Source organism: Panthera uncia (genome assembly GCF_023721935.1).
Source record: "Panthera uncia isolate 11264 chromosome B2 unlocalized genomic scaffold, Puncia_PCG_1.0 HiC_scaffold_24, whole genome shotgun sequence".
Lineage (NCBI taxonomy): Eukaryota > Metazoa > Chordata > Mammalia > Carnivora > Felidae > Panthera > Panthera uncia.
Window position 1 is genome coordinate 98,543,126 of NW_026057580.1, and position 27,821 is coordinate 98,570,946.

The following is a 27,821-nucleotide window of genomic DNA, read 5'->3' on the forward strand; positions in this document are numbered from 1 at the left end:
GTGAGCAATTGGGTCAAGTAGTAGCAACTTGGAGGAATTTTGCTATTTTTCTATTCAAGGGAGCAGAGAAATGAGGTGGGAGAGGGGACCTGGGGATCCAAGGAGGTATTTTTGTAATTTTAATTTTTATTATTTATTTATTTAAAGTTTATTTATCAAGAGAGAGAAAGAGAGAGTGAGAGAGAGAGCAGGGGAGTGGCAGAGAGAGGGAGAGAGAGACCACCAGGAAGGTTCTGCGCTGTCTGCGCAGGGCTTGATTCCATGAACCGTGAGATCATGACCTGAGCCAAAATCAAGAGTTGGATGCTTAACCAACTGAGCCATGCAGGTGCCCCTATAATTTCTAGAAATAAGGGATGTTATAGGATATTTGCATGCCCAAAAAGAAGGACCTTGCTTGGAGAAGATAATTTCTGGAGTGAAGTCTGTCATATGTGAGAAGGCCAAGAGCCCCTCTACCAGTGAAAGAATTGCTGTTGGATAGTTTCTCCATGGAAATGGAAGGAAGGCAACTCTGGGTACAGTAGGAGATCGATGTAGTTTTACGATTGCTTCTGCTTTGCTAGTGAGGTTACACAAAGCTGAAGTGGGTGCAGAACGGGGGAAGTGGGAGGAGAAGGTGTGAATGCAGAAATGTTCAGACAACCCTGTAGATGGTACCTATCTCTTCATGTGATATTTTTTGGTTAATGCTTATGTAGGAAAAACTTATATTTGCATCCTTGAATGTTTTGTTTTCATTGTTTTCCCCCAAATTCCTTACTCTGAATATGTCCAAACTTCAAGGAAGCCTTAGATAGTGGTAGAGGGAGCAGCCGTGGGCCCATTCCTTAATTTGCCGGTTGTTAACCTTCTCCCACATTTGCTTTCTCTCTCTCCTTCACTCTCCTCACACATAACACACAAACACAGGTGTTTTTTCCCCCTAAAAATGGACTTTTGACAGGAATTTGAAACTGTCATGACACTTCCTCCTTGAATACGTTAGCATGAATACTAAATACTAAATACTTCACTCGTGAATAAAGACAATCTTCTACAAAACCACAAAACCATTGCCACACTTAAGAAAGTAAATCCATACTGTCATCTCTTCTGGCCAGGTTCAAATTTCTCTAAGTGTGCTATAATCTGATGGTTTGTGCTTGCATTTATTGAGATTTGGGGGCAAGTAAATAAGGAAAATGGTTTGAGAGTGCCAGCAAGGAGGAAAGAAAGCAACAGCTAGATACGTACATACATACGTATAGACATAGATATTTAAACCTATGCATCTATCTACATACATACATATGTACATACAGATAGGACAACAAAGAAATAATTATGAATTACTGTTGATTCATTGTATGAGAGTAAATGTGTGGGGAGTTTTTAAGTGTCCTTAGCACGGAGGCAACCATGTGTTGTGTGAGTAATTATCTAAAGCAGTTCCAGAGTATTGTGTTTCATTGAGTAGTATAAAGGTGTAGATGTTTGGGGCAAATATAATGTGGCCAAATTTTTATTTTGCTAAGAAAGGATGGACATATGAAATCAACCAACAAATAAAAACAGTCTGTCTCATCTGTTATGTCCATGATGCCATGAAACGAGGAACATTTTAATGCCAAAAGATAGTAAATAACCTCAGGATAATCAATTATAGTTTTGAGCTTTTTCTTTCTTTTTTTAAAGTTTATTCCAGTGTCTTTCTTTTTCTCATTTCTCTCTGGATCTGTGAGAACTATATAATTGTCCAGTGTCTGGAAACTACTAGTAAGGAGAATTTTCTGAAAGTGGAACCCAAGGAATCTGTATTTCTATGTATTTTTAAAAACAGCCGTCCCATGTAAAGTGCTAATCACCAAGACTTAGGAACCAGGGCTGTGTGTATGGCTGGCAGTAAGCTCCTCAAGTGCCATGTGGGGCAATGAAATCAAAGCTCCTGTTTGGCCCCACTTATTTATTTAAGAAATTCTTTTGAGTTTGTTTATTTTTGAGAGCATGAGAGAGCATGAGCTGGGGAGGGGCAGAGAGAGAGAGAGACAGAGACAGAGACAGAGACAGAGACACAGAATCCGAAGCAGGCTCCAGGCTCCGAGCTGTCAGCACAGAGCCCAATGTGGGGCTTGAACCCCTGAACTGTGAGGTCATGACCTGAGCCAAAGTCAGATGCTTAACCGACTGAGACGCCCAGGCGCCCCTGTTTGGCCCCTTTCTATTTTTATGGCTCTGATCCTGCTTGGAGAGTGGGAACAGGAAAGCCTCTAAGGATTTTGCCTTTCTCTCATGAGAGCCATCCTGTTTCTACACTGGCTTTTGTTCACTATCAGCTTTGCAGCTGAGCAAGCCTGGCAAGGTGACTCTGACGTTTGATTTGAGTCAGAGGAATATCGAATAATGAAGTGAACGCTGGGTGATCTCTGTGGGATGGTACCTTCTCCCACTGTGGACGTCAGTTTGTGGTTGGAGGGAGGACCTCTCAACATATTTTTATATGAAATATTTGGTTATCTGAAGTATATAAGTTATTGAATGAGATACATATCATACCTGTTTTTCTAATGTAACGTTTTCTGTGTCTTTGTGCAATATACAAGTATAGTAGATTATCAAAACCAAAATTTTGTACAGCAGTGTTTTATAGGAGAAAACCAATTCTTTGGTTGCTTCCAGGTTTTTTTTTTCCATAATAAACAATGCTACAGTAAATTTCCTTAAAATATATGCTTTTATTGTTGCAGGTTAGATTCCTTCATTTGAGATTACTCTGTCAAAAGTTATACATTTTTAAAATTATAATAGATATTTCTAGGTTAGATTAATATCCAACATGTGGTGTAGAGTTATAATTATTATAATTATTATGATTATTGTTATAATTATTGTTTTCATTGTTGCTTATATTCTACAACATCAGCACAAAATGTATAAAGGATTTTATCTGAATGTGAAAACAAGGCTCTTTGTGGAAAGTTATCACTGTGTCCTTAGATATTGGAAACTAGAACTTGACATTTAATGTTTCAGCATTTGTTTATTTGGGTGAATGGCTTTTCCTTTCCAGATTGCTATTCAAAAAACTAGGTTGTCTGAAAGTCAGGAAAAAGCAGTGAACCTGAAGAAAGACTTGGCAGAGATGCAGGAATGGATGGCCCAGGCAGAAGAAGAATACCTGGAGAGGGATTTTGAGTACAAGTCACCAGAAGAGCTGGAGAGTGCAGTGGAAGAAATGAAGGTGAGTCTAGGCCGGTCAGTGCCCGTGTAAATAGGCTTCGTAGCTCCCCTTCTCCCTTACATACGAATGAATAAATGAATGAATGAATGAGTCTGTCTATCTATCTATCTATCTATCTATCATCTGTAAAACATGATATGTACATATAATCTTTCATAGTTGGATTTCAATTTGAAAAAAAAAAAAAAAGGAAGGATAGCTACTATGACTCTAGTAGGGAAAGGAAGGCCACACTCCACTTGTTCACTTTCGCCCATGGGTTGAGTCCACGAAGGCCCCTGAGACAGTCTCTTCCATTAGAACTTCAGGGAGCCACAGAGGATGACTCAAAAATTTAGTTTTATCAGCTATGTTCACAGTGTTGTGCAATATCAGTGCTATCTCTTTCCAAAAGTTTTAAGGGGGAATCATTTTTTTTTTTGTTAGGAACAAGAGTGACTTCCCAAATTGGTTGTGATTTATCTTCATTTCATCAAATGTATTCTTTCGGTTAATACATGGGAAACACATGAATATCAAAATTTTGTTAGAGCAGGTAAGAGTAGCAGTAGGAGCATTGTTGAGGGATTTAATATCAGTTTGGTCCACAGGATATATTTCCTATAAACTTAGATTCCTGTGTCATTAGTCTTGAACACTTTCTTTCTTCTTCTTCTTTTTTTTGTATAGTAAAAGAACTGGGCATCATTCCCAAATTTCTAACATTGCTTCAAGTGTCCTTCAGTGATCATGCCAAAGGAGATACAGTCTTCAAGGCTATTTTTAAAAAAAATAAGAGTAAGCCACACATTGACTGTTTTATGCCAAATTTAACTTGCCTAAAAGTATAACTAAAGCAAAAATCTCTGTGCAGATATTTTAAAAAAGGATTATATTTCATGAGTGCATTATTGAATATGAATCAAAGTAAATACAATAAGGGACTTTGACTGTTCTTGTATGTGGTTATTTTCACTGAAGCATCTTTTTTAGTGTAGTTTTTTTGGAAAGCTTTTTAAATATTCAGTATATAAGATATTTTAAAGGTAGCCTACCAGGTTAAGAATGGTCTTATTTATTTTCTTTACATTATTGGCATTGCAGTTCTGTGGTATTTCAAAGTCACTAGGGATGAAAGCTTAGAGAAATAAGTTTTTAACCCTTGATTGGGCAACGTTCCATCTATTTTTATTCTAACGACTGTTAGAATTTTAAAACCACTACATGTAATTAATTACTTTCCTTGCAACTAAGGGAAATTTAAAACCATTTAGTAGTAAAGAAAGCTAAAAGGGAAAGTGAAAGGCATTTTAGGTTGATTTTCCTAAATGTGAGACTTCATCGCCAGCCTAGAGGGAGAGTCAGGAAAGAAGCTATTTCTAGATTAGATCCGCCTAGTATAACTTCTATCACTCTTGAAATGCTGTTAATTATCAGAAGCATAGATAAACCTCTGTTCCAGGAGAAAAGAAATATGTTTAAATTATTTTTAAATGATACCTCTACTATGGTGCACCTTAGTTTTTGTGAAAATTTATTTATCTCACTCAGTTTAGTATGCTCAGACTTCCAGTGTTAAAATGAACTCACTTAGATTCTTATCATGGGCCCAGACTTTGAAAATACCTCCTGTTGGCAAACATAATTGAGCGTGACTTAGGTGTGTTAACATTGCTTTTTATTTTTATTTTTATTTTTTATAAATCTTACAGTTAGCCTTCTTATTTCAAAAGCACTCTCTGGAATGATTACCTAAATAATGTTCCAATTAGGTCGTTAGAATCATGTCGGCATTTTAATTTTGGTTTAGTTGTCTTTGAAAAAGAAAAGAAATTGGTGACTGAGAAAGGGACACAGTTTCAAGTTCATCCTTTCTTGGAACAGAGGGCAAAAGAGGATGTGTTGCAGAAGGAGGTGAGAGTGAAGATCCTCAAGGACAATATCAAGTTACTAGCTGCAAAGGTGCCCTCTGGTGGCCAGGAACTGACATCTGAGCTTAAAGTTGTGCTGGAGAATTACCAACTTCTGTGTAACAGAATTCGAGGAAAGTGCCACACGCTAGAGGTATGTTAATCAGTGATGTTTTTGAGATCAAACTCTGTAATTTACTGACCATTTCCATATCTTGGAAAAAACTAAAAAGCTCAGTTTTTGTTTTCCAATACGGGATCATAAAGGAAAAGTCATTCCTGGATAACAGTTGATAAAAAGGAAACTGGGATTAAAAAAAAGAAATAGGAAACCACGATCTGCCTTCAGTTAGTAGAAGGTTCTTGGGAAAGTTATTTCATATATTTAGACTTTCCTTTTTTATATGTGAAATCAAGGTTTTCATATTTCAGATGATCTGTAGGGTCTGTTCCAATTTCGAACATTCTAGAACAATGTACTGTGAGCCTTTCTTTTGTTTTGTTTTGCCTGGTCAGTACACAGAGATGAATTGAGGGTTTTTTTTTTTTTTTTTTTTATTTCATTTCAACTGGGTGTCTGAAGTTAGAGAGTCACCTGACAGAAAGAAGAACTTGAATGTGCTGGTATTTTGCTGGACTATTTTACCCCTCTTGCCATTGGTTGAAGATGATTCTATTAATTTTTTTTTAAATAAAATTAAGGTTTTGCTTGCTTGTTTTTATATCAGTGTGACTTTTCTTGCATTTTACTGAAAAGATGTAAGCGTTTTGATTTATAAAAATTAAATTTAACTTAAGCCTAAAACAAATGATTGTATTGTAGTAAATCCTAAAATGGTAAACAATCACAGCTGTGATATTTAAACTAAATTCACTCACTTCTTGCTTTTTCTGAATCTGTTTTGTGCTAAGATAAATATGTATAATTCAGGATGGTTAATAAGAAAACTTCAAGTCAAATAAAACCTCACTCTGTAATATTAATACACGGTTGACCCTTAGAGAGTGTGGGGGTTAGGAGCACTGACCCCCCAACCTCACACAGTTGAATATCTATATATACTTTTGACTCCCCCAAAACTTAACTACTAATAGCCTGATGTTGACCAGAATTCTTACTGATAACATCAGTGATTAGCACATGTTTTGTATGTTACATATATCATATACTATATTCTTACAATAAAGTAAGCTAGAGAAGAGAAAATGTTATTAAGAAAATCATAAGAGAAAATAACATTTATAGTACTGTGCTGTAAGAAATCCATGTATAAATTGATTCATGCGGTTCAAACCTGTGTTGTTTAAAGGTCAACTGTATTATCTAACATAAAATACCTGAGGTCACTCAATTGAGAATTTAAAATTTAAAATTCTGTAAACATAATATGTAACGTTATATATGACCAATCTTGAGTCCTAGTGGATGATCTTGGACTTGAATTTTACCGTAGTTTTGTCCATGTTTTTGCTTTCCTGTTTATTTATAGGCAAAATAACAACTCATAATATATTTAAATAATGAGTGAAGTCCCCAAGTTATCCTAAGCTAACAAAAGACCACCAGGTATTCTGTGTCATTTCTTCACATTGTGTTTATGACCCAGAGGTGACAATTTGAGAATGAGGAATAAAATACGTATGTTGAGAATTTGGAATTGCTTTGAGAATTACTTTGGGATTAGTTTGAGAGAATTATTTTGAGAGAAGAGAAGGAAAAATGCCAGGAAAAATGATAAGAGAGAAAAGATGAGGCCTTGGTATCTTTAAAGGGGAAGATGAAAAGATGGAAATAAAGCTTAAAAATTGAAATGCTCTAAAAATGATGTCCGAGATGACTAAGGGGTCTGGGCAGAAATAGCCCAGAATCCGAAGTTTGGATAAGAATGCTTTTCTTCGGCAGAGTCCAGCATTATTACCTTGATTATTTTTAGATTCCTTAACATATTTTTTAAATCATGAGATATTTCAAACTTCTAGAAAAGTACAGGTAATACTATTAATACCTATTTACATATCCTTCAGATATTAATGTTAACATTTTACCCTATCTTTCCAGATCTTGTTTTTAAAATAAAGCAAATTAGCATTCAGACTATATTTCCTTCTTTCTATCCCATCTCATGTCTCTCAATCCCTGTCTTTAAGTAATCATCATCCCGGAGTTAGTATATATTCTTCTCATCCATGTGTTTATATGTGTTTAATATATACACTTATGTTATCACTTGCTCTATAACACACCTCACTGATATATAGAGCTTTATAAAAACAACCATTTATTCAGAAAAAAAATTTTTTTTAATGTTTTTAATGTTTAATTCGTTTTGAGAGAGAGAGACAGAGTGAGGTGGGGGAAAGGGAGAGAGAGGGAGACACAGAATCCGAAGGAGGCTCCAGGCTCTAGGCTGTCAGCACAGAGCCCAACACAGGGCTCGAACTCATGGGTCACGAGATCATGACCTGAGCCAAAGTCGGACACTTAACCAACTGAGCCACCCAGGCGCCCCCCAAAATAACCATTTATTATTTTATTATTGATGATGCTGTAGGCTGATTTGGCCCAACTGAATGGCCCTTCTGCTCCATGTGGTATAGGGAGAGCTCACTCGGATAGCTGTGTTCAACTGGGAGCTCTGCTGGGGCATTCACGATGGCCTCTCCTCCTGCAGGTCTTTCTCCACATGGCCTGTTTTATGGCTTCTGGGCACTGGGCAGCTGGTTTTTAAGAGGGAGAGAGCAGAAGCTGCTAGTCCCCTGAGAGGCTAGGTCTGCAGTTTGGTAGAGCATCACCTGTGGAACATTCTTTTGTTCTAAGCAGGTTGCAAGGCCAACCCACATCCTAGGGGAGGAGAAAACAATGTCACCACTTAATGGGAGTAGCAGCAAAAAATGTGTGGTTATCATTGGTCTGCCATGGTTATCATTAGTCTATCATTAGTCTCTGGCCATACATTAGTTTCATTCTTCACTAATGCAAAATGCACTTAGACTCTCAGGGACTCCCAAAGTCTTATCCAGTGCAGCACAAGCTCAGAATGCACTGTCTTGTGATCCACATCAGGTCCACATGCAGATGTGGCTCCTTGGAGCTGTTCCTTCAGGTGCAGGTGTGTGGGAGCAGTGCCTCTGGATCTGGTGACCTAGGCACAAAAAAGACAAGTTACCTGCTTCCCATATACCCAGCATACAATGGCAAGGATGGGCTCAGAAAAATCTCAGTGGACACTTCCATTCAAAAAAGTTGGGGGAATAGGAGGTAAATAACTGTCACTGGTAATGGTGACTCAAAATTTAATAACAGTGATTCTGGAATCCAGCCAGGCACATGTGTGTAGTCTGTGCCCCACTTCAGGGGCGGGAGCCGTTGCTTGAATAGGGCCCAGTGGCTTCTTGGGAGTGCCTCTCTGGGAGCCATCTTTTTTTCCCCCATAAGAAATAGGGTTCTTTTTAAAAAAACTTTTTTTTTTTTAAAATTTTTTTTTTCAACGTTTTTTATTTATTTTTGGGACAGAGAGAGACAGAGCATGAACGGGGGGAGGGGCAGAGAGAGAGGAAGACACAGAATCGGAAACAGGCTCCAGGCTCCGAGCCATCAGCCCAGAGCCTGACGCGGGGCTCGAACTCACGGACCGTGAGATCATGACCTGGCTGAAGTCGGACGCTTAACCGACTGCGCCACCCAGGCGCCCCTAAAAGAACTTTTTAAATGTTCATTTATTTGAGAGAGAGAGCAAGCAAGCAGGGGAGGGGCAGAGAGAGAGACACAGAATCCAAAGTAGGCTCCAGGCTCTGAGCTGTCAGCACAGAGCCCTATGCGGGGCTCGAACCCATGAACCGTGAGATCATGACTTGAGCCCAAGTCGGATGCTTAACTGACTGAGCCACCCAGAAATAGGTGCCCCAGAAATAGGTGCCCCAGAAATAGGGTTCTGCTGGCAGCGAAGTAGATCTCAGTCTGCTTTCTGTCTGTAAAAATTAGGGGACTAGACACCTCTTTTCCCTTTTATAGTCTTAGCCAGGGGTTGGTAAATTACAGCCTCGGGATTAAATCTGGTTTGTGGCCTTTTTCTGTATGGCTTGTGAACTAAAAATGGTTTATATATTTTTAAAAGGGTGGTTCAAAAACCGAAACAACACACATACAATAAACAAAAAAGAGTCTGTGTCAGAGACCGAATGTGGCCTGTGAAACCTAAAATATTTACTGTCTGGCTTTTTATAGAAAAACTTGCTGTCCCCTGACTTGGTAAACACACCCCCTGGGGAGTACGCGCTGGAATGTGCTTTCTCTTAGTGGGTCTGAAAGAGAATCAACTCAGGAGGCTCCCTGCGGAACTCTTTCTCCTAAATTTATCAATTACATAGGCTCTTCCTATAGATGAAGGGGCACTTCCTCTCATAATTTTGCTTCTAGAAAATGGAGTGTAAATTTATCCCCCTGCCCCCCAAATTCCCCATAGGAATGGGGAATAAATGATTGTAACTCAGATAGTGAGACAGTATAACTCCATTTGATTCAGATGTGACTCTCTTCATATATAGACACATACATATGAATTTAGGAGAAAATAGGGAAGAGTATACTGCAAATTGTTATATCAGTTAGCTCTGAGTTGGAATAGCATAGACCTCAGAGAGTTCTAATTTCCTCTATAATTATTAAAAAGTGTTGCAGTTATGAGTACTTCTTACCTTTCTATTAAAAAAAACCCCAAACTAATAATGTTTCCCTCCTGGTTTCTCCTACTAATTATATAGTTTTATTTTTGGCATTTGAACAGATCCTTGGAATTTTTTTAGTGTACAGAGGGAGGCAACCCATTTCTCTTTGTCCCATGACCCCCTCCCCTCCCAACTGGTCTAATACGATTTGTTGAAGAATCTTACTTCTTTTCACTATTAAAAAAAAACCCCAAACTAATAATGTTTCCCTCCTGGTTTCTTCTACTAATTATATAGTTTTATTTTTGGCATTTGAACAGATCCTTGGAATTTTTTTTAGTGTACAGAGGGAGGCAACCCATTTCTCTTTGTCCCACGACCCCCCCTCCCCCCCACCAACTGGCCTAATACGATTTGTTGAAGAGTCTTATTTCTTTTCACTTCGTTGAAATTCCATGTTCATCAGTTCCTAAAGACGTATCTAGAGATACATCGCATATTTAAATGACTTCTTACACAATTTAACTTTTTTCCTGCCCACTGCAGGAGGTATGGTCTTGCTGGATTGAACTGCTTCACTATTTGGATCTGGAGACCACTTGGCTGAGCACTTTGGAGGAGCGGATGAAGAGCACAGAGGCACTGCCCGAGAAGACAGATGCCGTCAATGAAGCACTGGAGGTGGGAACCCATGTTATGGGTGCTGGTTCTCTTTGTTGCCATGAGGCCAGATGAGCACTCACATGAGGAACATGGCTCTTTCTGTGGACAAACACATCGGCTTTCTTGGTAGCGTTCAGTGTGACTTCCGTCGTCTGAAGTATTTATACAATCATGTATATTTAGATTATGGTGAGCCATGAACTCAGCCTCGTGGGGTGGTTAGCTGTTTGATAATTAGTATATTTAGACATTAGTACATTTAGTAAACACCCTAATGATTTTCCAGCTTGTTTTTGCCAGTCCCCGGATAAAACTCTGCCTCGTGTTATTAGGATAATTGTTCTCTTGTTTCTTCATGAAGTTATTTTTGCTCATTGGACAGTGGCAACCACGGTGTTTTCAATGGCTCTTGCTCTGTTCTCTTTAGACGTGAAAAGCTGGGGACAGGTTAGAGGGGTCAGTATGTGAGGCCTGGGATCCTGTCCTAGGAGGTTGTCCCCAGGCCTAGGCTTGAGCTCTATGAGACCAAGAAATGTGCCTGCTTTTTCATTGTTCCCAAGCTACCAGCACAGTGTGTGACACACGATAACTTAATAACTATTTCTTCAATGGATTAAAATGTGAAGAGGGTAGCTTTGCCTAAAATAAAAGAAGAGGAAGAAGGTATTTTTCCTTTTAAAACTGAAGGGACACAGTGTGGTAATTGAGTGGGTGACTGGACTGAAGGTCAGAAACAAGTCACATGTGGTACCTAAAGTCCAAGAGCCAGATGCTTGTTTGCTGGAGAAAAAAGATTGATTCTCAAATAAAATAGCAGAGTGAGAGATGGAGAGATGGAGAGCGTAAAAAAAAAATATGGAAAGTGTACTTTAAAAACGATTTTCCTGGGGCACCTGAGTGGCTCAGTCAGTTAAGGGTCCGACTTTTGATTTCGGCTCAGGTCATGATCTCATGATTTTGTGAGTTCAAGCCGCGCATTAGGCTCTGGGTGGACAGTGTGGAGCCTGTTTGGGATTCTCTCTCTTCCCTCTGTCTGCCCCTGCCCCGCTGGCATGCACAGGCACGCACTCTCTCTCTCTCAAAGTAAGTAAACTTTAAAAGACATAACATATTTTCCTAACATGAGAATTAAAACACCTGCATTCTAGAAATAAAGAAAATGGAGAGATATGTAAAACAAGGTAGGCATTTTTAAACATTTTGGCATATTTCTTCCTAATTATTAGTTTTTGAAAATCCATCCACCCTGGAAGGCAGTACATTATAGTAATGGATAAAACCCTATAGCGTCATAACATTGGAACCTTAGGTCTTTTTACTGTGTGTTTTTGTACTTAACCTCTGTGAGCTTCAGTTTTCCCATTGTAATATGGGAATGATATTTAGCCCATATAACTAATTAGATTTATGTATATAAAGTGGGTACATAAAATAGCATCTAGCTTTCTGTGTATGTTGTAGAAAAATGAGTACCTGCTTTAGTAATATAATCAATAACAATTTGAGATAATTTTGCTTGTATGGTATTATCTTCTGCTTTTAAACTTTGCATCACACCATGAACTTTTACCCATGTAATTAATAATTACTGAAATTATTTTTATGCAATTATAGTAACATGGATCATCATTCATACTGAGTTTTCAACTTTACATATTTATTAATACCATGGTGGATATTTATGTAATCATCTGCCTCATTTTTAATCTTGCTCCTTACATAGATTTCTAGAGAATGAAATTACTTGTTTAAAAAAGTAGACATTTTAAGATCCTTGGTATATTTTGCCTCAGTAAATGCGTGTATTTTTTCTTCTCCCGTCTAGTCTCTGGAATCTGTTTTGCGACATCCAGCAGATAATCGCACTCAGATTCGAGAACTTGGCCAGACTCTGATTGATGGAGGGATTCTTGATGATATAATCAGCGAGAAACTGGAGGCTTTTAATAGTCGATACGAAGAACTGAGTCACTTGGTAAGAATTGGGACACGCAGGGGTGTTGATTAGGTGTTATGATATAGAGCTCACCTCAAGAACTTATACCAAGAGGAAGAGTTGATAACCAACATTAATAGATGTGTTTATGGCTTTGAAATGCCAAGTGGCGAAGAGTAGACCTAATACTTCAAGGGAAGCAGAACTTGACGATTAAAAAATCTGTCTTTGAGATTGTTTCTACTTACGGACTATTTAATTTCCTTTAAGGATCATGTTATAGCCATAAGTATTATAATTCATATTATACTAGTAAATATTAGGACCATCCACGTTTGACATACTTTGCTATTATAAAATGCCCTAATCCCTTAGACACCTATCCTGAATGTATCACAACATCCATGTTCATATCGGTAAGTAGAGAAAAGAGATTGTTTCTTTTTAGGAGGTTTGGATGGATATTACATGCTTTTGAACACATACTAAATAATAATGATTGATGCTTAGGTTATGAATAGCATCAAGCTTACTCCAAAAGTGCAGTAGACAGTGGTTCAACATATATGTAAATCTGTAGAACTTGACACTTTGGACAAAAAGAGATTTATATATTCATTCTACTGATAGACATTCTTGCTCTATTTTATACTGTTATTGGTAGGCTTATTGAGGATTCCTAAAAATGCCCTAAATTTGTAATAAGTGACATTTTTGTTCTCTGTTTAATGTGTTATGTGGGATATCTTTACTTTCTTTCTTTTTTTATTGAGGTATAATTGAAATATAACATTATATTACTTTCTGGTGCACAACATAATGATTTGATATTTATATACATTGTGACATAATCACCACAATAAGTTTAGCTAACATCCCTCATCTTACATAGTCCCAATTTTTTTTTTTTTTTGTGATGAGAACTTTTAAGATCTACGCTCTTAGCACTACCAATCTGTTCTCGTATCTACGCGCTGGTGTTTTGTTTGTTTTAGATTCCACATATAAGTGGGATCGCGTGCTATTTGTTTTTCTCTGACTCATTTCACTTAGCCTAGTGCCCTCAAGAGCATTTTTATACTTTATCATTGTATATAGAAAGAAGTAAAAATTAATAATTCACTGTAAAATGGATCAGTTACTAGAAGAATCTTTTCACCGTTATCATTGCTAGTTATTATTTATTTAAAATGTAGGCCAGAGTTTTACACTAGGGCTTTCATAGCCTCTTTCTATTCTTGGTGGCCAGAACATAAGGGTTTCCTTATATTCAGCTCTTTATCTTTGTGCTGAGTGACTGATGATTCAATTTTCCCCCTGTGTAGGCAGAGAGCAAGCAGATTTCCTTGGAAAAGCAACTCCAGGTCCTGCGGGAAACTGACCACATGCTTCAGGTCTTGCAAGAGAGCTTAGGGGAGCTGGACCAACAGCTCACAACGTACTTGACTGACAGGATAGATGCCTTCCAGGTTCCTCAGGAAGCTCAGGTACTGCTGTGGATTTGAGGGCTTTTGAGTCATAAAAAAAGCATGTGTAACTGTCTCCTCACCTGCGAGAGAACTGGCCCCCCTTGCCGTTCCAGACCGAGTCAGTGAGAGAGGCTGACCTTCCTCACGGAGCAGGATTGGGTTCTGGAGTTCTTTTGGTCTCTGTGTGAGACCCTGGCACACGATCATCATTGTAAAATTATAGTTATGAAGTTGGAAAATTCCTTCTTTATAAATAAGTGGTGAACACTAGAAGTGACAAATGCGAAGACCTTAGTGTGTCCCCCCACGGTAGTCCTGCAATTCAGGGGGCCTGTGTTACTATTAAACTTACTAAAGCCTATATAGGGGTCAGCATATTCTTATGTACTGTGTGACTCTATGGGACTTTTAATAAAAAAAAAAAGACATTCTCCCCTTTCTAATCTCTTTGTAGAAAATCCAAGCAGAGATCTCGGCCCATGAGTTAACTCTGGAGGAGTTGAGAAAAAATGCACGTTCCCAGCCTCCGACGTCCCCAGAAGGCAGGAACGCCAGGGGAGGAAGTCAGATGGATGTACTCCAGGTGAAGAGGGCAGGCAGCTTCCCTCCACTTTTTGATGTGTTGGGCATAAAGAAAAATTGGAAAGAGCTGATTACTTGGATGCCCTTGGTCTTCTTTGTTTATGACGTAAACAGTGGCATGGGAGTGACGTATTGGAGGTGCATTGTATCCCCGGAAGGGCAGCAGAAACAAAATATTGAATCTGATTTTATAGTTGAGTTGAGAAGAGAGAGCAAGCTAGATTCAGAAGTTACCTTTGTATAGATTTTTCCATGAACGCAAGCCTCTGTCGGTTCTGGTGTGGCTGGTGCACTGGGCTGGCTGAGAGCCCGCGATGGAGCACTGCTGAGAGTCCATTAGTGATGGAGGTGAGATTGACCTGGACTCTGAGCTTGTGGTCAAGGGCACTCTGAGTTTTAGGCTCCTGAACTACAGTTTTCAAACAGGTGAGAAAACTTGTGAAGCTTTCATTCCAGCGAGGCCAGCTTCGCCTTTTATTGTATCTTCAGCCTCTGCACTGTCAAGTAATTCGGGACAGTGGGCTGTGGAGTTCACTCAGGTGATTGGGAAGCCTCACTCAGTTCCTTTAAGGAATGTTTGTCTTGCTGCTTTTTCCTACAGCTTTTCAGCAGTATGTGTTGTGCTAATACCGTCTGCTGAGACAGATTGCCGTTCTGTTGCGAATTGCTTATTATGTCCATTTATGCAAACAGAGGAAACTTCGAGAGGTGTCTACAAAGTTCCAGCTTTTCCAGAAGCCTGCTAACTTTGAACAGCGCATGCTTGATTGCAAGCGTATCCTGGATTGTGTGAAAGCAGAGCTTCATGTTCTGGATGTGAAGGATGTGGATCCTGATGTCATACAGAACCATCTGGACAAGTGTATGGTGAGGTCATCGGTGGATAATGTGTCCACTGGGTTTTCCAGCTGCTCTTATGGCTTCACCTAGTGCTTACATACATGGTTTATTAATAATTGCTAGTCTATATTGAGCTAAGAATACAGAGTGATAGTGAAAAACAGGTTAAAAATAAGAAGTGTGGTCCTGTCCTTCAAAGAAATTAAAAGAGATAAGACAGACAGGTAGGAGAAAGTAAAATCAATTATTACAATATAACAAGATAAGCTAGAATAGACATGCATATAACATGATTTAAAAAACAAGGGAAACACATCTTAATCAGAGTATGAAGTTAGGGAAGGTTTTGGCAGAATGTGACTAATAAGCTAAATTCTAAAGGATAAATTCGAGTCAGCTAGAAGAACCGTACTTAGAATAGATGTTAGGAATATTACAATGTAAAAGAAAATCATTTTTAAGGAAAGTCAAACTTTAAATTTTAACTTATAAAGTTTAAGCCTAAAATATGAAAGACAAAATTATACTGAGAATGGATGTCAGGAATATTATAACATAAAAAAACCATTCTCTAGGAAAGTAGAATTTTAAATTGACGTTTAAGCCTAAGATGTAAGACAAGAAATTATTTATAAGGCGTTATTACTATTTTAGTCTAGAACTTTATAACTCAGTTGAATAGAAATTTAAAAATAATGTGGCTAAGTGTATACAATCTTAGAATTAGTCTTCTCCTCAGGAGAGTCATGAGGAGGCTTAAGATGACCCCGGTTAAGACAAAAGTCTGGGGGAGTTTGTGCGTTTCAAAATTGCTTTCTCCATGTGTATTGCACACTGCAGGTTTGCATACTCGAAAACTGAAATGTGTGGAAGGATGAACAAATAGGATAAGTGTGTGTGTGTGTGTGTGTGTGTGTGTGTATAAGTACAGGTGTGTGTCTGTTGTGAGTATACATGTAAGCATTTATTTATTTAATGAGATACAGAGAGCAAAAGAGCAAGCCTTGCCCTTGACCTTATGTAACTCAGTCCACTGGTCTGTTACTATGTGACAATGCCATGTGAGATGTTTCAGGTCAAGATCATGAGTGACAAAAACAAGAGAACTTGCCCAGGTAAAAGTTTTTAGTTTCAAGTGACTAGGATGAGGAGGCCTCTGAATTTGACCTACATCACTCCAGTTTCTTAAAGTTACATACCTCTTGCTATATTGAATTTTTATACATCTTTTCATCCTATAAGTAATGCATGCTTATTGTGGTAGACTGGTACTTCAGAGAATTTTAAGAAAAAAAGTTAATGTTAATACTTCCAAATGTCAACAGCCAGAAATATGGCCAGTGTTAGCTTCATTCTAGTAAGAGCATTTATGATTTTTAAAAATGTAATTTAAGAAATGATAGACATTCAGGTTTTAGTCTTAATGTTTTTCCATTTTATGCAGGAAAATGTTTTTATTATTCAGTACTTTCACGAACCTAGAAAACACACGTTTGACGTTTTTTAAATAAGTATAATCTCTATTAGTTTATTTTCTTATCTGATTTTAAAAAGATAATACAACCTTGATTTCATTTCTCTCCTCCTTTGAACCAAATCTGAGGCAGATAAAGCCCTTTGATCTCCATAGTTACTTTGTAGCTGTCAATCTGTGGAAGCTGTGTTTTGAAATGTTTCCAATTAGCAACTTTTCACCACAGTGTGTAAAATGTGCCTTGCTCTCTTTTAAAGAAACTCTATAAAACTTTGAGTGAAGTCAAGCTTGAAGTGGAGACTGTAATCAAAACAGGAAGGCACATTGTCCAGAAGCAACAAACTGACAACCCCAAGGGGATGGATGAGCAGTTGACTTCGCTGAAGATTCTCTACAATGACCTGGGTGCCCAGGTAAGGGCAGCTGCAGTGCTAGCCTGTTTCGCTCTCATTTATGTATTTTAAAATTTTACTCTTAGGGGAATGCATGTTTGAAATTTATAGCACTAATAATAGTGTGTTCTTTTTTTTTAAATTTTTTAATGTTTATTAATTTTTGAGGGGGTGGGGGAAAGAGAGAGAGAGGCAGAGAGACAGAGAGAGGGAGACATAGAATCTGAAGCCATTAGCACAGAGCCTGACACGGGGCTTGAACTCACAGACTGTGAGATCATGACCTGAGCCCAAGTCGGATGCTTAACCAATTGAGCCACCCAGGCACCCCAATAACAGTGTTTTCAATTATTCCAGTATTTTTTATTATATTTAGTTAGATCTGTATGTTAATAAATATTACAATGATGAATGATTGTATAGAAATTTGCTTTTAATATTTAATCCAGACTCATTTTTAGATTTTCTTTTTTTGTTGTTTTGTTTTAAGATTATTTATTTATTTGTTTGTTTATTTTGAGAGAGAGAGCATGAGAAGGGGAGGGGCACAGAGGGAGAGAGAGAGGGGGAGAGAGAGAATACCAAGCAAGCTCCACACCATCAGTGCCGAGCCCGATGTGGGGCTCGAACTCATGAACCATGAGATCATAACCTGAACTGAAACCAAGAGTCAGATGCTTAACCGACTGAGCCACTCAGGCGCCCCTTTTATATTTTCAATGGTAGTCATGTTTCATAAGTTATTCTACAAGAACTCTACCAATAATAATAGCCCCTTTATAAACTGAAGTTACTGTTCGTTGGATTTCTGAATTGAATAGTCTACTGAGAAATATTAAAACATCAAGACTGTGATAAATAGTAAGTGACAGGAAATTCACATTAATCTAGCAGGATCTAAAATCCTTTCAAGAAACACCTATAATTTGGGCATCTTAGTGAATCTGTGGGGGAATTTTTGGTCATTTATTTTGAGTAACTATATTTAGCAGGTTTAATGTCTTCTCTTATTGAGAACTCTGCCCTGAAGTTAGGAAAACAAAACAAAACAGAACAAAACAAACAATGACCACCATGTTTAAGTGAAACTTTATTGGCAATGTTGGAAAGCTGGGTTAGATAATATTTGAGGTCCTTCTTGGATTATTAAATATTACCTAAGTTTCTACATCAGCCCCGAGAACACTAGCTGAAACTTTGTTATCATTTTCAGATCAGTAAGAATGAGCAGTGCATATGTTTCCTGGACAACTTCGACTTCACTTCTGCAAGATAAAATTGCTGATGTGATATGTTTGTATCATTTTGACACACTGCACATCTGGAGCACATAGTGTAGAGCTTCTTTCTGTTATTAAACACCTGAAGTTTTTTTTTTTTTTAATCAAATATTATTGTATTTATTCATCAACTAGGCATTTTATGGATGGCAGTGGTGGTGTTGCTGGTTTTAATATTAATTCTCTAGTTGTGACCATGGTTTTAGAGTTAAGTCATTTTCTCATTCAACACGGTTGAGACTTTACTGTGTGTCAGGTATCACAGAGGCAGTAGTGATACAGTGGTGAGCAAAAACATAAATTATCTTTGTCTGCTAGAACTTAGGGTAGTGAAGGAAGAAAACATTAAACAAGTAGTCATACAAAGTAATGCCACATTAGCAGTCTGAAGTGTTATGAAGGAATGTGTATGGTGCTTGAAGAGTACAGGTAATTAGCAATTTGGCCCGGTCTGGAGTTACGAAAGCTTCCTTGAAGAAGTGGTGCATAAGCCGAGATCTGAAGGATGAGTAGGAATAGCCTCCTGAAAGCAGCGGAGGAGTCTTCTAGGTTGATGGAATGCTATGTATAAAGGCCCTGTGGCAGGAGGCAGATGGTACATTTGTGTGGCTAATGCAGAGACAGCAAGGATAGGGAACGTGGTGCTGGAGTGAGGGGCGAGACGAGCACACGAGTGTCTTAGAGTTGTGATAAAGGTTTGAATCTCAAGAGCAAGCTCGTATATTTGCTTTTAAAAGGTCACTTACTGCGGTTTGGTGGATGAATTGGATAAAGGCAGGGATGGATGTGAAGAGAGCAGTTAGGAAGTCATTGTCGCGCTCTTACTGAGAAACGGTGGCGTGAACTAGGGTGGTGCAGTGGAGGTGGCAGGGGAGGATTGACTCAGACATATTTAAGAAGTGAAATGAGTAGGACCTGGTGATGGATTAGATGTGGGAGTGCAGGGGAGAGGGAGATAAAGGATGACCCCTAGGTTTCTAGCTTGGTTACATGGGAGATCATGGTGCCATAATTGGGAGGAGGCTCTGGAAGGAAAGGCAGAAACATGGAAGAATTATAAGCATGTATTGGGCATGTTCACATTTTAAGTGCCTTTGTGAGAATGAATTAAATATATCAGACACTCACAAAGTTATTCAAGTCTGGGGAATATATCTGGGCTGACGCTAGGAATTTTATGAGTCATCTGCATAGAGATGGTAATTAAAGTTTTCAGTGATGAGATTGTCTAGGGACAGGATATAGTGTGAAAGAAAAGCCTATATGAGCCACAAAATAAAAAATAAATGAGTGGGATTACAGCACACTTGATCTTAGCCAAAAGGCCGAGAAGTGATTGAGTGGGACTACATTAAACCAAAGAGCTCCTGCACAGCAAAAGAAACCATCAACGAAATGAAAAGCCAGCCTACAGAATGGGGAAAAAAAAAAATGTTTGCAAGTCATATATATGATAATGGGTTAATATAAAAAAATGTAAAGAATTCATACAGCTCAATAGCAAAAAAGCAAATAATCCAATGAAAAATGGGCAGAGGGCCTGAATAGGCATTGTTCCAAAGAAGACATAGAGTGGATCAAGAAGTACATGAAAAAGTGCTCAAACATGACTAATCATCAAGGAAATGCAAATCAAAGCCACAGTGAGATATGACCCTACACCTGTTAGATGAATAGTGTCAAAAAGAGATAATTCCCAAGAGAATGTGGAGAAAAGAGAACCCTTGTGCACCACTGGTGGGAATGTAAATTGGTGCAACCACTGTGGAAGGCAGTATGCAGATTCCTCAAAAAATTAAAAATAGAACTACCCAATGATCTGGTAATTCCACTTCTAGGTGTATATCCGACAGAAACAAAAAGACTACATTGAAGAGATAATCTGTACCCTCATGTTGACAGTCACACTATTTAGAATTGCCAAGGCAACTGCAAAGGAAACAGTCAAAACTAAAAGGCAACCAATGGAATGGGAAAAGATATTTGCAAATGACATATCAGACAAAGGGCTAGTATCCAAAATCTATAAAGAACTCACCTAACTCCACACCTGAAAAACAAATAATCCAGTGAAGAAATGGCAGAAAACATGAATAGACACTTGTCTAAAGAAGACATCCAGATGGCCAATAGGCACATGAAAAGATGCTCAACGTCGCTCCTCATCAGGGAAATACAAATCAAAACCACACTCAGATATCACCTCATGCCAGTCAGAGTGGCCAAAATGAACAAATCAGGGGACTATAGATGCTGGAGAGGATGTGGAGAAACGGGAACCCTCTTGCACTGTTGGTGGGAATGCAAACTGGTGCAGCTGCTCTGGAAAACATTGTGGAGGTTCCTCAAAAAATTAAAAATAGATCTACCCTAGCAGTAGCACTGCTAGGAATTTACCCTGGGATACAGGAGTGCTGATGCATAGGGGCACTTGTACCCCAATGTTTGTAGCAGCACTCTCAACAGTAGCCAAATTATGGAAAGAGCCTAAATGTCCATCAACTGATGAATGGATAAAGAAGTTGTGGTTTATATACACAATGGAATACTACGTGGCAATGAGAAAGAATGAAATCTGGCCTTTTGTAGCAACGTGGATGGAACTGGAGAGTGTGATGCTAAGTGAAATAAGCCATACAGAGAAAGACAGATACCATATGTTTTCACTCTTATGTGGATCCTGAGAAGCTTAACAGAAGACCATGGTGGGGGGGGGGGGGGGAAAAAAAAAAAAGAGAGAGAGAGCCAAAGCATAAGAGACTCTTAAAAACTGAGAATAAACTGAGGGTTGATAGGGAGTGGGAGAGAGGGGAGGGTGGGTGATGGGGGTGCAGATACCTCTTCAAAATACTGATTTTTGTTTCCTGTGGATATATACACCAAAGTAGGATCACTGGATCATATGGTAGTTTTATTTTTAATGTTTTGAAGAACCACCATACTGTTTTCCATAATTGTATACTTGAAATCTGCTAAAAGAGTAGATGTTCCGTGTTTTCACTACAAAAAAAGGTAACTATTGGAGATGATGGATGCATTAATTAGCTTGATTATGGTAATCATTTCACTTAAGATGATCACATGGTACAAATGAGATATGCATCTATGAAACTACAGTCAGTAGCAAGAAGTGGTAACACCAGGAGAGTTCTGGGACAGGAAAGCCAGGGACAAAGGGTATTTTGAGAATGAGCGTAGGCACTGGTTTTGAATTCTTGAACATTAAATATGATGTCCATTTAAAAATGTCCATTTAGATCTGTTGCCCTTGGAGTCATTATTGAGTTTAGCAGAGGCCTTTTCTGTGAAGTGATAGGGACAGAAGCCAGAATGGGAGGAGGTAAGAAATGTGAGGGAGGTAAGAAAATGGTTTTGAGGACTGGTGAGGGAAAGATAGGAGAGAGGATGATCTTAGGGGAGTTGGAGCCAAGGAAGGGAGTTTTGCTTTTTTTTTTAAAAACCATGAGAGACTTGAGTATGTTTCATAGTTGATGGGAATAATCCTATTGAGAGGGAATGGTTGAATATCTAAGAGGGAGAAGGATAAATGCATAGGTAAAAGCTTTACAACTTGAAACTGCTTAATTCAGTATGCACTAGGTCTTAAAATGTATTGATTAGACTAGGAAGAGCAGATTGTTATAAATTGAACTGTAAATTATTTTCTTCTTGGAATGTACAAATCTTTGGTAGCATTAAGTTTTATGATGATTGTATAGCTGCCTGGGCATGTCAAAGTCAGATAAGATCCTTTGAATACCTAATATCTTTTAATATAAATCATGTATTTGTCTCCTAAAGTCTGCATTGAGGGGCTATTAATTTAAAGTCATGAATTTTAATTAAACTCTGTAGGAAAAAATATTTCACTCTTAAGAAGGAATTTAATAATGATCAATCCTTGAGGTATGAAAGAGTAAAAATGAACCTAGGGGACCAGAAAAAAGAAATGTAATTCCGTGTTACTTATTAAGAAAATTCAGTCTTTATGTCATTCAAGAAAATTTCATCTCATACATGACTTATCTCTTTACTGCTCTTGCAAATTGCATCTACCTATGTGCACATAAAAAGAACACATTTTTACTTATGTATTGTGTTGTGATGCCCTTAAAAATGTTATCTCAGCTTTAGATTATGAGTGATACTTTGAGAGTACCATCATGTAATGTAAGGGGTCAGACCAGGCTCAACCAATGGCCATGCCACCCTGATCATGGCCTTAGCATCCTTAAGCTTCACCTCCCTGATCTGCAAAGTAGAAGGGATAGGGCCTATCACAGAGGCTGTTGTGGGTTTTATTGTATAGCACGTATAAGATTCTCCAGTGTAACATGGGAGCTATGTTAAGAGCCTGGTAGGGGCGCCTGGGTTGGTTAAGTGACCGACTTGATTTTGGCTCAGGTCATGATCTCATGGTTCATAAGACTGAGCCCTGTGTTGGGTTCTGTGCTGACAAGGTGTAGGTGGCTTGGGATTCCCTCTCCTTTTTCTCTCTGTCTCTCTCAAAATAAATAAACATTAAAAAAAGAGCCTGGTAAATGTTAGTTCAGTTGATTTTGCTTTCTGTCAACCACAAAAACAATTTAATAATAGAGGTTTATGTTGCATAGTTATTTATTATATTTTAAGTTAAATAGTTAATTACAAAACATAATTATGAAAATCATGCTATTCTCCCCTCAAATTTCTAGGCCAAAGTATATGTGTGTGTGTGTGTGTGTGTGTGTGTGTGTGTGTGTGTGTGTTTTAAAGTTTATTTATTTTGAGAGAGAGAGAGAGAGAGATCATGAGTGTGTAAGAGGGGCAGAGAGAGAGGGAGAGAGAGAGAATCCCAAACAGGCTCTGCACTGTCAGCATAGAGCCGGATGCAGGGCTCAGTCTCACAAACTGTAAGATATGACCTAAGCTGAAATCCAGAGTCAGATGCTTAACCAACTGAGCCACCTAGGAGTCCTGTGTGTGTTTTTAAACAGACTTCTTTGAGAGGACTGTAAGGCATCTTCTGTTTAAAATAATAAAAGATACATTTACTGATTCCTTAACTTTGTTACAAGGACTGGGCCAAGTCCTTTGTCATTTAATACTCTGTTGACAACTTTTGAGGGCTTTGCCTCTGCCAAGGTCACTTAGAAAGGAAGTGGGAAGAGCTAAGATGAAAGGCCAAGATTGCCTCACATTTAACTTCTATAGTATATTGTCCTCCTGTGGAGATGTAAGAATGGAGTGATTCTAGGTGCGAGAGAGATGGGTTATGTATGTCTTGGGGTTTAAGTATGAGTAGAGTTTGGATCTTTAGTTATTACTTGGATTCACTCCTATCATGTTTATTTCTCTCTCTCTCTCTCGCTCTCGCTCTCTCTCTCAATCCCTCCCCTTTTCAGGTGACAGAGGGAAAACAGGAACTGGAAAGAGCATCACAGTTGGCCCGGAAAATGAAGAAAGAGGCTGCTTCTCTCTCTGAATGGCTTTCTGTCACTGAAGCTGAGTTGGTACAGAAATCCACTTCAGAAGGTTTGCTTGGCGACTTGGATATAGAAATCTCCTGGGCTAAAGTAAGTTGTAGTTCAGGTTACCTGCCAGTATTATGCCAGGGTCACCTGTAGCATTTTGTTTAAGGATGTCATTTATCTCCATTTCATATTAAACATAGCCTTTTCTTGTTTTCCATTATTTTTCCACCTCTGTGTGTTAAGAAAGAAGAAAAGAACATTAAAAACAACAATTTTAAGAAGATATTCCTACTTTGATTCCAAAAGCATTAAACTCATGGCTCATCAGTAAGGCCTTTATAGTCATTGAGCTTATGTGGTACTTGAAAACAATCATTGCCTTCAAAATTGGTGACTCTTTTTGAGTATTCATTTTTCACAAAGAATTGTGCTGAATTTATTTATTAATTCTCTATAGTAACTTTTGTGCCAGCAACAAATCTTCCTACTGCAAACTACCTGATATAAAGAGCATAGGAACAGAATTAAAAAAAAAGAAAACCAATAAAAGATCTAAGAGTTTTCTGTAGCTCTGTAGTAATTTTGAAACCACAGAGATTAGAGAGTAGATTTGCCAATTCTCCCTTTTGAGGTGGACAAAGAATTGAATAGAACACAAAGTAGTTTTATTTTTAACCAACGCATTCTCTTTTCCTAAATTTATTTCCCAAGAAGCATGTATACTAGAGATACATGCTGAGGATAAATGTTCGATATGGTGAAAGAAATTTATTTCAAGTCACAGGTATCAGTTTTGACATCTACAGGTGTTTGCTTGTGGGAAGTGATGAGAAGGTCCTGGGTGATACAGCCGCTTCTTAATTTGAATACTTCGTGGAGAGGACCCTTGAAAGCAAGTCCAGATACAAGGCAGTAGAATCGCTCAAGAAAAGTATAGTTCTGCGTGGGCTGTGTGAGGTGACAAGGGTGTGGAAGAGGGGATGTAGGAAGGAAAGGAAGAACGCTAGAATTCGTGGGTGTGCCGTGGATGATAATATGTATTAATATTGCAAAAGCAAAGGCACCCCCAATTTTTTTTTTGTTAAATTTAAGTTTTTCTTTTTTTTTTTTTAAATTTTTTAAATGTTTATTTATTATTTTTGAGAGAGAGAGAGAGAGAGAGAGAGAAAGGGCGGGGCAGAGAGAGAGAGGAAGACACAGAATCCGAAGCAGCCTTCAGGCTCTGTACTGTCAGCACAGAACCCGATATGGGGCTTGAACTCAGAAACCATGAGATTGTGACCTGAGCGGAAGTCAGACGCTTAACTGACTGAGCCACCCAGGCGCCCCTGCTAAATTTAAGTTTTTCAAGGAAATATTATCTTCTTTGTACATTTTGAAAGCTGTTATTTTCCTATGTTTTTAAAAATTTATTTATTTGAGAGAGTGAGTGCACACGAGAGTGTGGGAAGACCAGAGAAAGAAGGAGAGAGACAGAATCCTAAGCAGGCTTCTTAGGATTGTCAGTGTGGAGCCCAACGCGTGGGGCTCAAACCCATGAAACCTGAGATCATGACCTGGGACAAAATCAAGTCAGACACTCAACCAACTGAGCCACCCAGGCACCCTGCCATTACTTTCTTATTAATAACTGAAGTCCTATAGGCTAATTGAATGACACATGCATAGTGTAATTTAAAAAGATAGAAGCAGGGCTCCTGGGTGGCTCAGTCAGTTAAACGTCTTGACTCTTGATTTCGGCTCAGGTCATGATCTCACAGTCCTTGGGACAGAGCCCCCCAGTGGGGTTCTGCACTGACAGTGCAGAGCCGGCTTGAGATTCTCTCTCTGTCCCTCTCTCCCTGCCCCACCCCCACTCTCTCTCGCTCTATCACTCTCTCTCTCAAAATAAATAAATAAACTTTGCAATAAGAAGACAGAAGCAAAAATAATTTATAATCCAAGAATATACTGCTTTTATTTTAGTTTTTTATAGGCACATACATACAAACATGCATGGCCACAAACATTTACAAATAATTATATTGTGTCTAATGTTTTTTGACCTTGTTTCGAAAAACCTTTATCTTTAATATTCTACTTGCAAGTATTTTTGTATCACACATTGGACAGGCATGGTATTTTATTGCATACTTTTTATTGTCCCATTCCCATTTATTTCCATAAATTAGTGCCAGTTTTCACTATTGTAAAAAATGCTGTGAAGCTTAATCATAGCATACATTTATAATTATTTCTTGAGGAAAAATTCTTAGCCTTAAAAATATTGGCCAAGGGATATATCGATTTAAAATTCTAATACATACTATGAAGTTGCCCTTCAGAAATGTACCCACCAGCTGTGAGTGAGAATTCCTACTTGCTTAACGGCAGGCAAATATCATGTTTTAGTTATTTACTACATTTTCCAAAGGTTAGAGGCCATTTATAGCTCTTTTTAAAAAATTGCCTTTTTGTAGTTTTGACCATTTTGGTCTTTTCATTTAGAGCTCTTGACCTATTGCAATTATAAATACTTAGTGTGTTGTATATTGTTCCACTTTTCTTAATCTTTTTTATTTTTCATTTATTATTATTATTATTTTTTTGCCATTGTGCTTTCCTTTCTGTTCTGTATGTTTTTTTTAAACCACTGTATTATGTATTTTTTAAGGAATAAATTCATATTTTTCTTCATTGTTTCTGCTTTTAGTGCTTATAAAAGCCAACACTATTCTCTACTCCAAGGTTGTATAACTATTCACTTATATTTTATTCTAGCTCTTTTATAGTTTCATCTTTTACCTTTAATGTTTTAATCCAGTGGAATTTATTTTGGTATATATCATGAGGTAAGGTTCTAACCTTTTTTTCTGAAGAGTTAACCATGTATCTCAGCACTATTTATTAATTATCATTTCCCCACTGATTTGACATGCTAAATTCTTTTTTCTTTGCCTGTTGCTTTCCTTCACTGATCTGACCCTCTGAATTGTTCTTCAGCTGTTTAACTATATGGTTTCATGATATATTTCAACATGTAGCTAATGGATTCCCTGTCTTTATGCTTCTGTTTTTTTTATATACTTATATAAATTTTAGAATTATTAATCTGAAATTATTAAAAAATTCTGTTAGAGGGTGACTGGGTGGCTCAGTCGGTTAAGTGTCTGACTCTTGATTTCAGCTCAAGTCTCACAGTGGTGAGATCAAGCCCCACATTGGGCTCCACTGTAGGCTCTGTGCTGGGTTCCATGCTGGGCTGCAGCATACTTAAGATTCTCTCTCCCCCTTTCCCTCTGCTCTTCTCCTGTTGGAGCTTGCATATGCATGCTGTCTCTCTCTCAAACAATTCCGTTAGAAATTTTGGTTTGAACTGCCATAAGTTTATAGACTTGTTTTCAGGGGAATTAATATCTCTGTTATAATAAGGCTTTTTAGTAACATGGTATGTTTCATTTTTTTCCCCCCAATGTTTTCACATTCTATATAATGCTTTGGTTTTTTCCTTCAAAAACATTACGTATGGGTGCAAAGATGTTTATTCCTACATATTTATTTGTTTTTGTAAGTGTATAAAAAGTATGCTTTTTCTTTACTACTAATTACTTATGGCTTGTACATAGGTGATACTGATTTTTGCAGATTTAATTTTTAATCGTTCATCTTTGTGTACTCAAATCAATTCAGTTAATTTTTTACTCATATCAATTCAGTTAGTTGATTCTCATAATTTTTTAAAGTAAAGACTTAAAATAATGGTATGTTTGTCTCTTCTGGAACTATTCAATTTTAAATTCCCATTTAATCTTATTTCAGGTTTGAAATAATGAAGATGGTAAATACAAGTCACAAATTCATAGCACATTTTTTTCACTCGAGTAAATCAAATGGAACATTAGTATGTAACATAATCACCCACTTTTTCAATATTGTTTTCAGATTTAAGAAACATTAATATTTCACAGCATTTTAATGT

At 37.9% G+C, this 27,821-nt stretch overlaps 1 protein-coding gene across 4 annotated transcripts in view; it reads left to right on the forward strand.

Moving 5' to 3' along the window:
• UTRN (utrophin) overlaps positions 1-27,821 on the forward strand; it is a 408,075-nt gene that overhangs the window by 142,803 nt on the left and 237,451 nt on the right. For all 4 annotated transcript variants that reach the window (XM_049653027.1, XM_049653026.1, XM_049653028.1 and 1 more), the window contains exons 25-33: positions 3,050-3,220; positions 5,084-5,263; positions 10,321-10,455; positions 12,263-12,412; positions 13,699-13,860; positions 14,297-14,425; positions 15,118-15,291; positions 16,996-17,151; positions 23,795-23,965. In XM_049653027.1, the coding sequence (XP_049508984.1) occupies positions 3,050-3,220; positions 5,084-5,263; positions 10,321-10,455; positions 12,263-12,412; positions 13,699-13,860; positions 14,297-14,425; positions 15,118-15,291; positions 16,996-17,151; positions 23,795-23,965 (1,428 nt within the window). The remainder of the gene's footprint in view (positions 1-3,049; positions 3,221-5,083; positions 5,264-10,320; positions 10,456-12,262; positions 12,413-13,698; positions 13,861-14,296; positions 14,426-15,117; positions 15,292-16,995; positions 17,152-23,794; positions 23,966-27,821) is intronic.